Genomic DNA, 17,415 nt, shown 5'->3' with positions numbered 1-17,415 from the left:
CCATGAAAAAAACAACTTAAAGGTAAAGAGAAAATCAGTTTCTGAGCCAGTATTTGCAGCACTGCAGCATAAAATGGCTGTACTGGGATGGACTGGTGAGCACAGGGCGTGCATGGGTGGGGTGGGATCGCTGCGGGGGGAGGGGGGGACACACGACAGCATTGGCTTTTGGCATCTCCACGTTGTGGCTGTAGCTGGAGGGCTCAGGAAATCACATTGCTGGTTTCTGTCCTACTTTTCAGCGGCTTCAGAGCATCCATTGAACATTGGCCCTCAGGCAAACTTCCATTTTGGTGTCAGATGGCAAAGTACACACAGCAGCTCTCAGGGGCTGCTGTTGTCTCCCTTGCATGGAAATGGTCCTAAAACTGAGCCCAGGGTGTGGATTTAGGGAGCTAGACCGTGGTTCTGGGGTGTAACAGAACTGAACAACAGGTTTGTTGTGTTTCCCAGCTCATGTAACCAAACCCTTGGCTGGTGGTACAGATTTAGTTGGAAGAGAAACTTGTACACAAGTGAAAATCAGCTTTTATTTTCCATCCTGTTTCTGACATTTCTAGGCTCTTATTTCTTTCCTTAGCTATGTGGTTCTGTGAGTATTTTCTGGATCTTTTCTGTGCTTTGTGAACATCTGGGGAATTCCAAGGACTTTGTCGTCTTACACTGGCAGCCACTTGTGTTCTGGGAGAGTTTTCAGCCCAAGTGTTTTGGTGGTCAGGGCTGGGACGAACAAGGAATACTCTTGCTCTGCAGGTAGTGTGGAGGTTTTGGCAAAAATGGGTAGGATGGATGGATGGAAATCAGCCCTTCCTGCATTTTGCAGACATCCTGGGGTTGCATTGTGTGGGCACACTGGCTGTTGGCACTTAATCGTCTCATGTGGTAGCAGTAACTGACCTGTTCCTTAAGTCTTCAGCCAAATTTTCATTTTATATAGACACTTGGATTTACAGAAGTAGGGGTTTTTTTTATTATTTTTCTCTCTGTCAGGTCTATCTTATGATAGTAACCACGTATTGTTTACACAGATGTTGTTATCAGACCCCCTGATTTCCCCTTTGCCTGTTCAAAACTTTGCTTGTTCTCATACCAGTTTGGTTACTCAATTAATGTTTGGTTCTCCTTTCTTTCTCCAGAATCCAGCGACTATCACTCGAATACTGCTTAGCCATTTCAACTGGGATAAGGAGAAGCTGATGGAGAGGTAAGCACCCACCTTGTGCTTCAGACCTGCAAGAAATGCTTGTTCCTGGGTTAATGCGAGGCTGGAGGGATGCACAGTGTGTGGCAGGAGAATCTCTTGTGTAAGCTCTAAATGTTCCCCCTTTCCCAGCTAAGAGTGACTCCTGGTTTAAATGTTATTAATCCCTATTAGAGTGAGAAGTTGTGGAAGTTGCCCATTGGAAAGAGGGATTTCCAGTTTGAACACATACAGGCACAGCATTTGGACAGGCTGTGGAAATAAGCAAGCAGGAACAGGTTCCTGTTATCTTGCAAGTGTTTTGGGTTTGGGTTTAGCTGCTCTTGCCTGTCATCCTGGCATGTATATTCCTGACATGTTTATTTACTAGTCTGGCCAAGACTAAATTGTTCCTGACTGATAATGTTCCTGCCTTGTCTTCATCTCTGCAGCTTCAGGTTTTCTTCACTGTGTGTGTAACTAATGGCTTGAATTTTGCCTCTCCCTCCCCCTCAGAGCAGAGTGTTTTATGTTTATTTCTCATCTTTGATTCCCATTTGGGGAATGTTGCTGGTAAAGGTACTTTTTATAGTTCGTTGTTGCACAGTGGAGGCCAAATCCAGTTGCTGTGGGTTTTTTTCAATGCCAGTGTTGGTGTTGAAGAGAGTTCAGGGAGCTGCAGGATTCAATTTACTTCAGAAGGTGGGGGGGACAATTAATGTGGACCAGAAGGAACCGTAAAGACTGTAAAGGGTCTTACTGGTTGTTGTGGTCTTTGCTGGTCTTAGCAAGTGTTAAATGGCCAGTGAGTGGGTAGTGAGGGCAAAAGGACTCAGCCTGGTAGGATTGTTTGTTTAACTTTCTCTTAATTACCATTTCCTTTGCCAGATAATCAGGGAATAGGAAGATGGGAGCTCTGTGGTCTGTAAACCAGGAGCAGTTGGTGGTGGGAAGAATGATAAATGTCACTTAACTGAGCCCCTGTAGTTTGGTGCTCTGTCACCCAGGGAAGGAGGAGCGACAGGTTTTCAGACTGTTAGTAATTATTTTGGAGTATAAATATTTCTGCTGTCCTGGGCTAATGGATTTAGGACACCTTTAACCCCCTTTGTAGAACATTTCCAGTGATGGTGCTCAGGTATCTCTCATGTTTTGTTTAACCTGGATTTTTTCCTTTTTCTGAAGTGATTGTGTTTTTTACAGCTTTCTAGTCCTTGCTTTATTTTCCTGAGATTGACCTGTTTGAGTTAATGTTGGAAGTCTGAAAGCTTTTTGTTACAAATATAGCCACTATTTAACTCTGGCTGCAGCTGTTAAACATTCTGATTTAGTTCCTGCTCTGCAGTGTGTGTCCACTTCTTTGTTTGAGTTTCTTGGGCTGGTTCTCTTGGTCAGGCTAAAGTTCACCCTTCTTGGCTGCCTCCATCTCCCTGTGAGGTGCCTCTCCACAAGTGTTGCTGAAATGTCATCCCTTTATTCAGTAGGTTCAAAGGGAGGTGTCAGCTGGTTCCATGTGAGGTGCTGTTGTTAAGGCTTTTACAGTTTTCAACAAAACACTTTAAGTGCCCATTAATAGCTACGAATCCCCAGGTAAACATACTCATTAAAATACTTACCTTAATGCTATAGGATTACCCCTGTGAATAATGGAATGCATGACCCTTGCTTATGCAGACCTGTTGCACACTGGTCACAGATTTGGTGCTGATTGATGTCTTGTGTTAGAAAAACACAAAAACGAGATCTCTGGAGTACCTGGTGTTGCCTTCTGTCACTTCTTCACCAAATAACTTCATGAACTCCTTTGGAGTGCTCAGCTCTGTTAGAGCTCATAGGGCTCAGGAGGATTTTGTGATTGCTCTGGTGATAGGCGAGGTTTAAGCAGGGAGGGGAACCCCCAAAACATGCATTTTACTTGAAAGTCCGTGTTGTTCAGTGGTGTGTATTTACAGTACCCTGGCAGTGCCTGTTTTACCTTAGCTCACGGTGAGTCAGCATGACCTCACAGCAGCCTTATCAAACCTGGCCTGGAGTAAAGCACACAAACAAGGTGGCTTCTTTTTGGATAAGTGGTGAGCTCTGAGCTCGTGACATGAAAATTTCCGTGGTTTAAACCACTTTTTTTTTTTTGGTCTTGTTATGCATATTTTTAATGAGCAGGTTGTTATTGTCTGGGCCACCTTTGTCATGGAATAATTGCACGGTGGTGGTGAGAGGGCAGATGTGTTACAGGTCCACTTACCATGGGGTAACAGCCACAATTAACAAACTGCCCCGTCCCACCGGTGAAACACTAATTATTTGTGCTGGAAAGCAAAACTGGGGGGTTGGAGTGGATGGAAGTGGATAGTGGAAGAAGTACTCAGGTTCAGCCTCTGATATGCTGCATGTGTTTTGGAGAATAAAGATGTGAAATATTGTTTTCCTGTGCCTCACAGGCTTGATTCACATAGACAGGAGAGCAGCAGGTGCAGAATGACCAGGGAACCTCAGACAGAGCTGAAGGAGGTGCTTTAGCTTAGAACTTCATCCCCATTACCTTCCAATTTTACTGGGGCTGATGGTGTCCATCCCTCCTGAGGGGAGTTTCGGGATGAACCTCCTCATGATGAAGAGATTAAAATGCAGCTTTCCTGCTTTCTGTGCCTCCCCTGGTCATTTTGCTAAAGGCAAAGTGTCTCAGCTGTACCCAAGGCCTGATTTCATCCCTGGAGGCACAGGCAGAGCAGCAGCCCCTTACAGGTGCTTATCTTGGTGGGTACATGTCCCTGCTCCCTCTGAGCAAAGGAGGGATGCCAGGATGGCCCAGACTGACTCTTCTCTAGGTACCAGGTGCTTTCTTTGGGGCAAAAATGTCCTTTACACCATCCAACAGAGACTGAACAGATGAGAAACGGTGTATGGCAGGAGTTTAGATGTGGAGATCTCTTTTACTGTGAGTGTACTGATGCTCTGACACTCACAAATGTTCTTTCATGGAAATAAATATCCCAAAGTGTGTACTAGAAGCATTTTTTTTGCAGTGAAAAGGCTTTTTATCTTTGATACTCCCATGGATAGGATTTGATTATGTCTAGAAAACGGCGATTAGGCAGTTACAGACAGCAGGAGGAAATTCTGAGGAGATAAAGGAGCTGACAGCTTGATCCCTCTGCCAAAAAGACTTGAGACTGTTATGGATTTGGTCTTGGTAAGCAGAAGGACTTGAAAATAATTCACTGGTTTGTCCATTAATTTTAAAATAGCAGAAACCCCAACTTAGTGGTGAGGAGAATGCATTTTGAAGAACTGACATAACAAATCCTCATGTATCAGAAGGGCTGGATTTACTCAGTGTCTGCGTTGGGAAGGGAGAGGAGGGCACAGGATTTCAAAGGCTGTTAAAGGTCCTGTGCTTCTCCTTAGGATGAAAATAAGGATGAAGGTATAGAGAACCAACCCTTTAACAGAGGGAATTCGAGGAAAAATCCAAATCCTTGGAGATCCTAGATGGAACCTGTTAATCCCTGATCAGTTAATTTTGAGATGAATGTTGGTGTCAGTTAATTTCCTTGGCACGAATCTGGAGGCATTTGGTTCAGAGGAGGATCCAGGGAAAAATCCAGACAGCTGGGAGGATCCCAGCAGTGGAAGTGGTACAAAGTGTCATGGTAGGTCCCATCAACACAGAGATGGAAAAGAATCTGGGGTTTCTAGTGGAGATTAAAATGGAGCTGCTGACACAGAGGAGCTCTGGAGAAAGGTAGACGTGGTGTGGGGTGCACTGGGCGAGATCTGCAGCAGAAACAGGTGAAACCGTAGGAATCGTGGTCATATCTTGGCTGGGATTGCATTAGTTTTGGCTCCTTGGGCTCGAGGAGGATGAATGGAAATGGAAGTTGGTGGCTGAAAAGGTTTGCTGGGCCAGGGAAGTGGGGGGATGTCAGTGAGGAGCTCATCTGCTGTGGTGGGGAAGGGTTAGAGCTGCTGCCTGGGAATCCTTGGAGCAAAGAGCAGGGGAGGGGCAAAGGGAGATCTGCCTGCATGGATAGGCTGTGCTGATACTGGAGCAAGGGGGAAAAGGGATGGTGATTGGAATTAGGATTCGTTCCTAACTATTGAAGGAACTGGCACAGTCTTCCCTCCGAGCCCTTGGTGTGTTTGCATAAGGAGTGGTGGAGCAGTTGGAGAGCTTTATTCCAGAGTATCCATTGGAATTGAGTGTTTGCAGGGAAATCCAGGTTTTCTTCTGCCTTTCCTAGGGTTGTTGTGGCCCAGTGACAGCATGATTTTGAGTCTGAGACACACGTGCAAATAGTTGTGGAAATTACTTGCCCAGGAAGAGAATGCATGAAAAGAAAACAGCATGGGGAAGCAGGAATACTATCCATGGGTATTCAGAAGGTGTGAGTAATTCCAGGTGAAAAATAGTCGAGTTCCTCACATGGATATTCACCCTTAAAAACCAGCCCTCCATTAAAAATACCTCTGGTATTTCCATAAGCATTTAGCTGGCCATGAGCGGCAGGATTCGAGGTGCATTTATTTGTCTTCAAAACTTCTCCTTGCAAACCTTGCAAAGCCCCCTAACTGTGTCTGCTCTCCCCAAATGCAACATGTCCTGTGCTGGTCCTGCTGCCTGGAAGAGCAATTGGAAGTTGGAGCAGCAGGAAACCTTTTGTGGAGGTTAATATTTATCTCTTATAAACAAATACTGCCTGCCATGGGACTGCACTGAATGTACATGCTAAAATTTTCTAAATATACAGTTTTATATATTTATATTTAAACATAATATATAGATTTCTAAATATAATCCTCAAGGCAAACACGATAACTTGGTTGAGTTAAATCCCTGAGCTAACACTGAGGAACAGCAGCAAAGCCTCACGGATGCTGCAGTGCCAGAATTCACCACCTCCTCCCAAGTTCAGGGTCCTGAAATTTAAGGTCTAAAATACGTGAACTGCATTGAGAAACATGTGAAACAGCAGAAAAATGAATATCTTCTAATTGTAAGTCAGGTCTTGTTGGTGGGTAGTGCTGTGAGGGAGCTGGGGAATGACTGACTGGGTTTGACTGGGGGATGTATGTGCAGGTGATGGAGCTGGTTAATTGTCTGATTTAATGAGTTCTTTGCAGCTGCTGCAGCTGGAGAAAGATGTGAAAGATCCAGGGAAGAGGCAGAGCTGCCTAACAACAATTCTTTCCAGTCTGGTCCTCCTCCCCAAGTTGAGGAGCTTTTTGTAAGCCTTTAAAGCAAACCAGTATCTTTTCTCTTAAGGGAATAGGAAATAGAAAGAAGGTGGTCTTTTGTTTTCCCCCAACCAATTTTGCATCCTCTTTTCCACAAGGTACCTAATCTTTGGAAGCATTGTAAGCCTGAAATTGCATTTTTTAGGAGGTTGTTAAAATACCTCAGGTTGACTGGAGACAAAAGATACTCAAATGGCTGGTGATTAGAATATTAGGAAAAATGGAAGGCTTAAACTGGAAAGAGAATGGAAGCTGAGGTTCTCAAACCTGTGCTTGAGGATGGACTGCAAAGTAGGATGTTCTTGCTCTGGTTTTCCTGTCCTCTAGTTATAATGCAAAGCAGTCACTGGGGAGAATCAGGAATTACTTGAAATGCAGCTGAAGAATTGAAGGTATGTGAATTTCAGGACTGTGCAATTCAAGTGAGAATCTCTGAGGTGATGGAGTTGTCCAATACTCACCTCTGCGGTGCGTTAGTGAAGAGTTTGTTAGAAGTACTGGGTGTTCAAGTTTGGAAATACTAAAAGCAACATTTAACTCCAAATAGAATGGGACAATGACTTACAGAGAAGAGAGTGAAATTTTCCTTGTGTCTTGTGTCGTGCAGGTACTTTGATGGCAACTTGGAGAAGCTCTTTGCAGAGTGTCATGTAATTAATCCAAGTAAAAAGTCCCGGACGCGCCAAATGAACACGAGGTCGTCAGCCCAGGATATGTCCTGTCAGATCTGCTATCTGAACTACCCAAACTCGGTGAGTACCTGACCAGCAACTCCCCAGATCGCCCATCTGAAACTTAACATTCTTCTGCAGAAAGCCTGTGAGGGTGCTGGGCAGCAGTGTAGGAAAGCTCAGAAAAAAGGAAGCAGGTGATTTTTGAGAAGTGCAGATACCAGTTGAGATGTGCAAATAAAATGGTACACGAAAGAAAAAATATGTGGAAGGCATGATGGGCAAAGGGATTTACTTAAATAGAGTGACAGGGCAGGAAACAGCTTTTAAAAGTGGTAAATAATGATGTAACATAATCAGACTAGAAAGTCTGGAATAAAACTGAGTAGAAGTAAAATGTGGCTGTCTTTGGATCTGCTCATGTTTGCACAACACCCTCTCAGTGGGAGGGAATGAGGGTGGCAGTGCCTGCTGGGGCTCTGGGTCAGCCTCCTGGTGTCTGTTGGGTGGGTGATGGTGGGGCTTCTTTTTGTGGCTGTTGACAAAATGGAAGCATTCCCATCCTTTGATAACACGTCCAGGCTCTGCTGTGATTTCCCAGGGGCAGGACGTGCTGGTGGGAGATCCTGGGAGAAAAGGAGACGAGTGGGAAGGCTCAAACAGGAGAGTTCCTCCGTGGCTTTGCCAAAAGGCAGGATGACACAGTGAGGGATTGTTCCTTGGTTGGAACCTGCCCTTCCTGGGGGAGCTGTCCTGCCTCTCCAAAACACCCTCAAACAGACAAAAGGCTTCACTCTGCTTTGGGTGGGATGGGAACCACAATAAGCTTTTTGGGGCTCAGGAGCAGCCTGGGGTGAAGCCCCCTGGCTGTTCTGGATCAGGCAGAGCTGAGCAAAGCCCAGTTTCAGGCCTCACGTTCTCAGCCTTGAGGTCACTGTTGCTCTTGGGTCAGGAACCATGAGGCTTCGAGTGTCTCCTCTTACGCCTCATGTGCACTGACCTCCCGTTGGGAGAGTAGCTGGAAAGGTGAGTGGTTGCTTGCCTTATATAAAGAAAGACAAGCTTGAGAAATTTGTTTGGCCCTCTACCTCGTGCTAAAATCCTTCTGTTTAAACACTGCAGGCTTTCCACGATAAGGCAATAAGTTTGATTTTAGGCTCTGCAACATTTTAAATGAAAATAGGAGGAGGGCTGAGGGAGAAAAATGGGAGGAGACATCTCAGTGTCCATCTCCAGAGGAAACTTCAGATTTAGATGTCATGTTCTCAATATATTATTCTCCCCTTTTAAATGTAGTTGCTGTGCTGGCTGGAGGTGCAGCTCACAGCTGACAGGCCTCTCCTCTTGCTGGGGGTACATGTGGTGCCTGGGAAGCAGCTCTCTGGCTCCTGACAGCCACTACACTAAGCACACTAACACTTTTTAGTTTGCAGCTCAAATAAAATGTTAAAAATAGTAGTGGCCTAGTTGTTAGAAGAGCAGATTTTTAGCCGGACCAGTGAGAAGTGGCAGGTGAGCAGGGTTGTCTCTGAAGTTGGTGTTAAGACACATCAGAGGGGAACCTCTGTTTCTTTGGCATACATTAAAGTTGGAGCCTGTAGGATAAGGCTGAAATGTCTGTGTCTGAAAGGTGACTGAAATTGTTTTGAAGCTGTTTTAGTTAATGTGAATTATAAATTCTAGGATTAAGTTTATGTTCAGTACCTAACCTAAAGTCTCCAGTTTGAAAATCCTCCTGCAATGGTCAGCTGATTTTTTTTTTCCACATAAAATCTGTATTTTTTTTCCTGAGATCCCCTTTCAGCCTATGGAAATCTGAGAGTTTGGATTTGTTAAGAAGTTTTTCAGGGTACAGTTATTGCAGGAATGTCAGAGTCTTGAATATTCCCCCTCTTGTGGGGTCCTTGCAGGTGGTAATTGTCTACAAGGTCTCTGTAGCTCCAGTCATCTCCAAAGAACTGTTTTGGGAGGCAGAAGGAGGCATTTGATGCTCTCACCCTGCAAGTTTAAAAACCTCAGGGAGATATTTTACCCTTGCTGTGTCCCCCTCAAGCAGTGCTGAGTCCCAGCAGTTATTTTGGGTGAAACCCTTGCTGGTAAGACAGGAATGAGAATGAGCAGGCCATGGCTTTGCCTCTCTCCTCTCTTGCATCCCACCCTCAGGTTCCTTGGGGGGCCAGGCTGCAGGGTGGGGGTGTTTTTGGGAACCCCCTGCTGTTGTCCAGACTGTGGGTGACGAGCACAGACGGGGTGACAGCAGAGCTGCCTCAGGAGCCACTGCTCCCCTTGCACTCGGGGTTTTATATCAGCCCTTTTGCTTGGTTCCCTTGACATCTGCTGTCAGCTGAGCCAAAAATAATTGGGAACTCCCTCAAAGTAAAGAACAGTGTCGAGAGATACTCTGAATTCCTTGCAGCCTGGGAGGAAGTGTGGTGGCTGCCTTTCTGGGGGTATTTAGCAAACCTTTTCCCTGCCTGAAATAATCAGAACAAGCCTTAAATGAAGAAGATTTGTGTTCTGTGGTGCTTCCTGGTGTGTGCCTGCTGTAGGAGTATTTGGGTTCATTAAGGGCTGATCCCCTTGTCTGTGCTTGCTTCTCCTCACATGTGGAGAAGCCGCAATTCTGGGAAAAGTCAGTGGTGTCTTTGGGATGGTTGCGTGCTGTGGCATTCCGAAAGTTACAGATGTTGATACTTGTCAGTGATAATCCTGCAGCTCCAGGCGATGTCACTTGGGCACAGCAGCATCTGTAGAGCATCAGATCCCTCATTAGCTGGCTCAGTGAAGGTTCAGGAATTGGAAGGTCCCTGTTCAGCCTGGTATTCCTGGCACCATGCAGATGTAGGGCTCCTCTCTGATTCTTTGGTGGTTTGTTGGGGTGGATGTCTGTGTTGCAGATGCTCAGCTCCCTTCAGTGACTGGTGAGGTCAGACTGATCCGTGTTGCTGCTCGCAGGTTCCAGCCTGTGCTGGTGGCAGGAGCCAGACCAGTGTGAATCACAGCCTGGGAGCCGTGGGAAGGAGGTGCTGACAGGCACCTTCCCTCAGCAAAACCCAGCTGAGACACCAGTGTGGGAGGGACAAAATAAATCTGTGAAGGTCAAGGAAGGCAGTTTGGGAAGAATATTTTCTTAAAATGGACTCCCCTTTCCTCAGTTACCACCATCCTGCTGCTGTTCTGGGCTGTTCTGCAGAGGATTCCGGGTCGTTTCCTCTGTGGAGGTTCGTGCAGGTTGATGGTATCTCAGGGTGGAGTTCTGGTTTTAGCTCACTGACTGAGAAGATGATGGTTTGAAAAGCTAAGCCAGCAAATATTACCTGTATGGTGGTACAAGTGAAGTGTTTTAAATACAGTTTTCCTTGCCCCTGGCTCTGGATTTAAAATAACTTTAAGCTGACCAAAGTACCTTAATTCCAGTGTTTCCTCAGCAGTGTTTGCTTCTCCACCCCTTGTGTAACCGCTCAGTCCCAGATGGAATCTTGACACACTCTGTGCAGATGATGCAGACAAGGATGGAGTTGTCCTTGTTGTTCTCTGTGACAGCTGATCATTACTGAATTTTATTTAGCAATTTACACCTGCCAATTAGGATCTTTAGTGTCTTCATCTGATGAGCATCTGGGTTTCAGGGGGAAGTTTCCCAAGGAGGTTTGGGATTTTGGGCAGCACCCACATTTGCCAAGTGGGAAAAAAAAAGGAGGAATGAAGACTCTGCATAATAACCCTATCACTGTGACCTGTTTAGTGGTACATTTATTTGACTGATTTACAGAGTAAAACAGGAGAGAGCTCCATGTACACTCCTAAAACAAGGATAAATTGAAATGGGCAGGCATAATGGAAACATGGGCCACACCTTTCCTTTCTGCTGGGGTTGGGGATTAGAGCCTGGCTTTGGAAGCATGACTAAAGCTACCTGGGCAATGTTCTGTAGTGGTGATGAGGCAAAATAAATAGTGTCTCAGGTTTGGGGTGGGGGAGAGAGATGTGATGGGTGAACTGCACAGTACCAAGGAGATGGAAATTATGGCGTGAATCCATGTGATAAAATGATCCAATGCCTGGTGTTCTCTGTCATTGCAGTACTTTACTGGCCTAGAGTGTGGACACAAGTTCTGTATGCAGTGCTGGAGTGAATATTTAACTACCAAAATAATGGAGGAAGGCATGGGACAGGTAAAATGCCAACTCACCTCATAGCTTACTTCTGGAAGTTCTGGGAATTGAGGAGGAGGAAAGAAAAGGGAGAGTCTTCCCTAGAAAAGTTTAAAAAAATCCAAGAGGACAACAGAGAAAAACCAAACCCCAAAGGTTTGGGGGGTGCAGCCTCTGCCACAGGTGGAACTCCATGGGGCTGGTGCAGGTGGGGGGAGGAATCTTGCACGGGGCCACACCTGGGACGTGGTGGGAGAGCTAAAGCACTCTTTTTGCTATGGATTGTGGTGAAGTCTGTTCCTTGGAATTCTCTGTGCAGCAAAAATAGGATTAACACTGTTCCTCCCATGCCCTTTTTGTGTTTTTTAGACCATTTCATGCCCTGCCCATGGCTGTGATATCTTAGTGGACGACAATACAGTTATGTGAGTACGCTCAGTTCCTCCCTGCTGGCTTTCCTCTCTTTGCATTTTGTTACTCATGTGCTGTTAAGATGTTTTCAAATGCTCATAACAGGCTTTCAGGGAGCAGAGAGGTCTGTCTTGGATGGTCTGTTTTGATATTGGAATGTCTCTTGGCTTCCTGTGTGTCTCTGAAAAACCCATGTGGCAGCACTAGGAGAGGAAAGACTCCCTGACCAGTTTGGTCATGAGAGCAGAATTTCCAAACCCAGTTCAACTGCTTTGTGCATTTTGTTTCCTTTGATTCATGTAGGAATTTGGGTCTTCCTTCCCAGGCCAACCCACTGGTTCCCCTAGTCCTGTAGCTGTAGTTACTGTGTGAGTCAGAGGACATGAGTCCTACAGGCTGGTGTAGGGTGTGTTTTATGCCCCTGATAGGAAGCAAGGTACCCTCAAACAGCAGATTTGGTGAAGCTGGTGTGTGAGCCTGTGTCACTGGAGTTATTAAGTTGTCCAGCTGTGGATGACTGCTCACATGTGGTGGAGCAGTGAATTCCATGAGCTTCCTTCTCTTTTATATTGGGGGAGGTTATTGAATGAGTAATATCCTTCGTATTTCTGAACCTTCATTAAGTTCATTTTAATTCTTCTTGCTAAAAAGCATCTCAATGGGGGCTTATTCTGTTACCTTATTCTTTCCTTCCTGAAGTCTGACTCACTCATTGATATTAATTTGCTGGGGTTTATTATCAGTTGCTTTCAGAGTAGTGATTTTCCCAATCCCTCCGCAGTAGTGGCTCTCAGTTAGTCATGGAGTGTAGGCTGGATGCAAGTGGAAGGATCTGAAGTGCTTTTCTGCCCTGTTGAGGGGTGGTTTGTAGAGTTCAGTGCGTGGAAACTGAGCTGAAGTTGGCATATCTTGCGTAACTTGATTGAGATTTTTATTTACCAGAGTTTGAACTTCAACTTGGGGTGTCGAACGCTCTCAGCAGGAAGTTTTCTTGAGTGTTTTCTTGATTGCAACAGTTGGAACAAGCTGTTCAAATAGTGATTACGAAGTAGAGTAGCTGAAATCACCAGAAGCCGTGGTGGCAGCAGCAAGGAAAGGATGGGAGAAGAGCAGAGCAGTGCCATGGGATTCTCCCTTGCCTGGAGGTGGCAGAGATGGGAGGCCTGGGATAGGGAAATGGCACCTGGGTGCTGAAGCAACCAAGATCCCTTTGTCTAAGTAACACTATAAACATTTTCTAGAGGTAAAAATCCACTTTTCCCTGATCTTACCTGGATTTCAGGGGGAGGAAGGTGCGTTTTGTGCCAGTCTGATGCTTTCTTTGGAAGCCAGAATGGACAACTGGCCATCTTAGGAATAGCATGAATAAGGATGGAAGGAATCCCAGCTGGAATCAGCATCCATTTCTGTGTCCTTAGTTATTCTCTTTTTAGGTCTTTTCCTTTTTACAAAGTCTCCAGCTTTCTGAGCTGTAGAAACCTCAGATTAACACGCCATGTGTGGGGACATCAGTCTTTATCCATCAGAACACCGAGGTAGATGGGCCAGGTTGTTCCTTTGCTCCCTTCTTGGGACTTGCCTTCATCTCCAAGTTGGATTGTCTCCATATGACTCCAAACTTGGCAATTCAGGTGCCTTTCATGGATTTGTGAGTATTTGGCCAGCTTAGAGTCGTGTTCCCTTGTTGAACTTGAGTGGGAAGGTTGAAGGGAGGATCTGTTCCAGGACCTCCAGCCTGGCTGGGGGTGATCCATGGCTATCCCTCACTCACCTCTGCTCGTGCTGCTGGGAAGTGCTTTCACCCTCATGCCAAGTTGTTAATTGCATTAAGGAGCAAGGCAGGCTGCCCTTATTTCTGCCCTGGGTGACTCTGAAATCAGCCCACTCAGTGGGAACAGATGGATTCTGGGTTCCTGTTTGGAGGTCGTAGGGAATTCTTCCTCACTTCTAATTTATGGTCTGATAAAGGATTGTTCCCATCCTTGGATGAGGTTTTGAGGTTGTGTAGTTCCAAACTAAGCTCCCAAGAAGAGATCAAAGTTAAAGGCTGTTTTTTCAAGAGTTTGCTGTTCCAGCCTGGCTTTTTTGGTGAAGTTGCTTCTTTTCAAGCTTTGCTCACAGAGGAATGTACCCCAAAATATAATTTCTGGGCATTGGGCAGGGGTTTCATCTTTTTATTTGTCTAGTTTCCTTTATGATTTGGCAAAAGACAATCATATTCCAAGCAAAGTTCTTGAAGGTCTTGACCTGAGTGGCACTGTAGGACCTGGAGCAGGTGAGGTTGTTGACATGGGGCAACCAAAGCATTTTGATAAACAACCAACCAGTGGATTGTGTGCTCCATGTGCTTTGGTTAGTTATGGCAGGACTATTAATTTAAATTCCAGTTCTTGAGATATACTTAAAATGCAATAAATTTTTGAAGTGACATTTACTATGTCTACAAGCTGAAGTGTGGGGTAAAAAAGTGAAATTTGTAATTTGTGTTAAATGAAAATGTGGGTTTTTTCATTCTTCACCGAGTTGGACTCCAGAACTGCAGGCTGGCTGGCCGTGGACATGGGGCTGAAGAGATGCTTTGTCAGCTGATTTGTTTTATTTTAGCCCTGGGAATTGAGCTGCCACGTGCTGTGTTTTATGTAATAACCAGCATGTGGTTTGGTGAGGAGCTCCCCAGGCTGCCCAGGGCTGGGATTTGTGCAACATCCCTAACGAGCACTGGCAGGATAACATGCAGGAGTTCTCTTGGGCTGGGCTGCACGTGAAATGGATAACCCCGTAATTCCAGTGTTTATGGCCTGGTGTTCCACGGGAAGATTTAAACCAGGAACACCACAAAGGGTGTGTTAGTCCAGCTTTGTGTTCAGATATTGGGAAGGCACTTCAGTCATATCTAAAAGACATTTATAAAGGTGCTCAGCTGTGCATAATTAAAGCATTTTGGATGTATTTAGACTGGGCAATCTGCAAATGCCACCTGGGTTGGTGTGCCCAGGAGACTGTCACCGCTGTGCCCAGGTCACCATGCTTTTAAAGGGTTCCCATCAGCCTAGTTTTCCTCTCCCAATTCCAACTGGGAATTAAAGTCCATATCTGGACTTAAAGTCCACATTGTTTATACCCTCAGTGGCGTTGAATTCAAATCAACTTTGGTTTTATGGTAAATAGATTAAAGCACCACTAAATTGTTCACCTGAAGCTGTGGCATTCCAGGGAACCCAGATAACATGAGGCTTCCCAAAGTTTTGAACTACACACCAGTTGTTCCAGAGCTTTTTAAAGGGATTTACCACAAAATGTGCATGTTTTATGTAAATGGACTAATTAAATTATTTCCTTTGTTTCTTGGGCTCTTCGGGAAAGTATTTTAAAATAAAAATCCTCACACCGAGAGGTTCAGTTCCTTTGAAATGCATGAGCTTTCTGGTTTTGAAGCTCATACGTATATATATATGTATATTAAATACAATGCATGTAGTTTTCGTGATAATAAGTGATCTAACAAGTAAGTAGAGATCAGGAAAGTACAAGAAGTGCCTGCAAATATAGAGGGACGAATCAAACCCATTTCTCTGTCTTAACTTACTGGATATGTATGGAAAAAATGAGTTTTCTACTACAATTTTTCTGTTTTTTCCCTTCCCACAGGCGTCTGATCACAGATTCCAAGGTTAAATTAAAGTACCAGCATCTAATAACCAATAGTTTTGTAGAGGTGAGTTTTTATTTGAAATTTTTAATTAATGATTTCTAGGTTGCTTTTGTCTTGCATATGTACCAAACCAGAGACTTGAGGCTATTTTATAACCGCAGAGCAGGGTTTTTTTGCATAATCCCTAATCAAGTGTGACTGCAGAGATTGTTTTGTAGCCCTTTGGGTTACAGGGATAGTTGTAGGAAAAGATTAAAAACCTTGTATGACAAAAGACCTAGAGATGAAGAGAATGCAAGAGCTGTTGTTTAATATACAGGTTCTGAGGAGCACTTAATATTTACAGTTCTTGAACGTTACCTGAGATTCTTGGCACTGAAAACCAGGAGACAGGGTTGTGTAAGAGAACATGCCTTAAACATTTGCCATTTGAAGTAAAGCTGCAAAACTGTTTTTAGCAAAAGCAAAAATAAAACTTGGAGGACACAAAATAAGCGTGGAGAAAGGTGCTTTGGAAGGCTTTCCACTGTCCCAGTTTCCCAGCTGTGCGTGTTCAGATTCACTGCAGAGCCCAGGATGGAGGGCACGGGGTCAAGTTGGAAGCCGTTCCCCTTTATTTGAAGTGATGTTTGTGGCAGGTTTGGGTTCAATCTTTTTTAATGGTTGAAGCCACAGCCAAGGGGTGCAGGGCAGGAGGTGTCCTCGTGCCCATCCCTGTCCCATCCTGTGGGGTTTGTGCTCTGTTCTGCAGTGTAATCGACTGTTAAAGTGGTGTCCTGCCCCCGACTGCCACCACGTCGTCAAAGTCCAATATCCTGACGCCAAACCCGTGCGCTGCAAATGTGGGCGTCAGTTCTGGTAAGAACAGCCAGTGACAGACCTTGATGCTGCTCTTTACTTACTGCCTTGAAAGTGTGGTAGTGTGTGTTCATGGAATGCAAGACTGGTTTGGGTTGGAAGGGACCTGAAAGGTGATCCAGTCCATGGGCAGGGACACCTTCCACTATCCCAGGCTGCTCCAAGCCCTGTCCAACCTGGCCTTGGACACTTGCAGGGATGGGGCAGCCACAGTTTCTCTGGGCAACCTGTGCCAGGGCCTCCCCACCCTCACAGGGAAGGATTTCTCCCCAGTATCCCATCTAACTCTGCCTTCTGTCATTCCCCTTCATCCTATGCTGTTTTGAAATGGCCTTTGAGGGATTGGATGCTGGAGGGCGGTGTTGGCTTAGATGTTTCCTTAAGACTGGCTTTGGTCTCTCATTAGAGCAACTCCCCTGTTTAATAAAAAGTACAATTATCTGTCCTGTTTGCTTACTTTCCCCCTTTCTTTCCCTCACAGCTTTAACTGCGGTGAAAACTGGCATGATCCTGTTAAATGTAAGGTGAGCACATCAAAGTTCTTTTCTGAATGCATGATTTGGAAGTTTAAAGTCAGTTTGTGTGCAGCACTTAGAAATGAAGCCCAAGCTTGGCATATTGTAGAATATCCTGAGTTGGAAGGGACCCACAAGGATCCTCGAGTCCAACTCTTGTTCCCGTCAGGAAGCAGAGTAGCTCAGCTGTTTAGACCACGGGGGCAAATAAGCAGTTAAATCATACTGGGGGCCTTTCCTGTCATACTGGGAGCCTCAGAGTTGGACCTTGTGAAGAAAAGGTGCCTCAGCCAGGTTGGAATTGTGTGGAGGAGAAGGAGGAGGCTGTTCCACCTGTGACCCTCTGCAGAGGGAGGAAGATCCTTTTTGGACAAGGAGCATTCCTGTACGAGGCGTTTCTGTCGGTGTTTGGTGCTCTGTCAGGTGTGTGATCTGTTGTACTGAAGGAAATAATTTGGTCCTGGACCTGCTGCAGTGCTCTGAGCTGTAGAACTGTTTGTGGAGCTGTCAGAAACTGTAACTAGGGCCTGGGAGGCTGTGGCCTGTGCAGAGCTCAGGGACAGAGGTGTTCCATGCCTTGGGGACAGAGCACTTTGCCTTCCTAGGGACACAAAACCTACCTTGGGAGAGGGGAGGGGGGAACCCCAGCAAAGGTTCAGCAGGATTTAGTTGGTCTTTCCAGGCTGGATGTGGTAAGGTTATTATCTAGCAGGTGCAAGCAGCGTTTTGCTCTTACTA

General features: G+C 45.4%; 1 protein-coding gene across 1 annotated transcript in view; it reads left to right on the top strand.

Annotated features, from left to right (window-relative positions):
- Positions 1 to 17,415, top strand: part of ARIH1 (ariadne RBR E3 ubiquitin protein ligase 1) — a 51,714-nt gene that overhangs the window by 20,756 nt on the left and 13,543 nt on the right. The window contains exons 2-8 of the mRNA XM_050309334.1: positions 1,137 to 1,204; positions 7,023 to 7,167; positions 11,170 to 11,262; positions 11,611 to 11,666; positions 15,301 to 15,367; positions 16,056 to 16,162; positions 16,644 to 16,686. Coding sequence (XP_050165291.1) covers positions 1,137 to 1,204; positions 7,023 to 7,167; positions 11,170 to 11,262; positions 11,611 to 11,666; positions 15,301 to 15,367; positions 16,056 to 16,162; positions 16,644 to 16,686 — 579 coding nt within the window. The remainder of the gene's footprint in view (positions 1 to 1,136; positions 1,205 to 7,022; positions 7,168 to 11,169; positions 11,263 to 11,610; positions 11,667 to 15,300; positions 15,368 to 16,055; positions 16,163 to 16,643; positions 16,687 to 17,415) is intronic.

This window comes from Myiozetetes cayanensis, unplaced genomic scaffold, assembly GCF_022539395.1.
Source record: "Myiozetetes cayanensis isolate MyiCay16 unplaced genomic scaffold, myiCay2020 scf14, whole genome shotgun sequence".
Lineage (NCBI taxonomy): Eukaryota > Metazoa > Chordata > Aves > Passeriformes > Tyrannidae > Myiozetetes > Myiozetetes cayanensis.
This window is presented reverse-complemented; position numbering and strand designations above follow the sequence as displayed.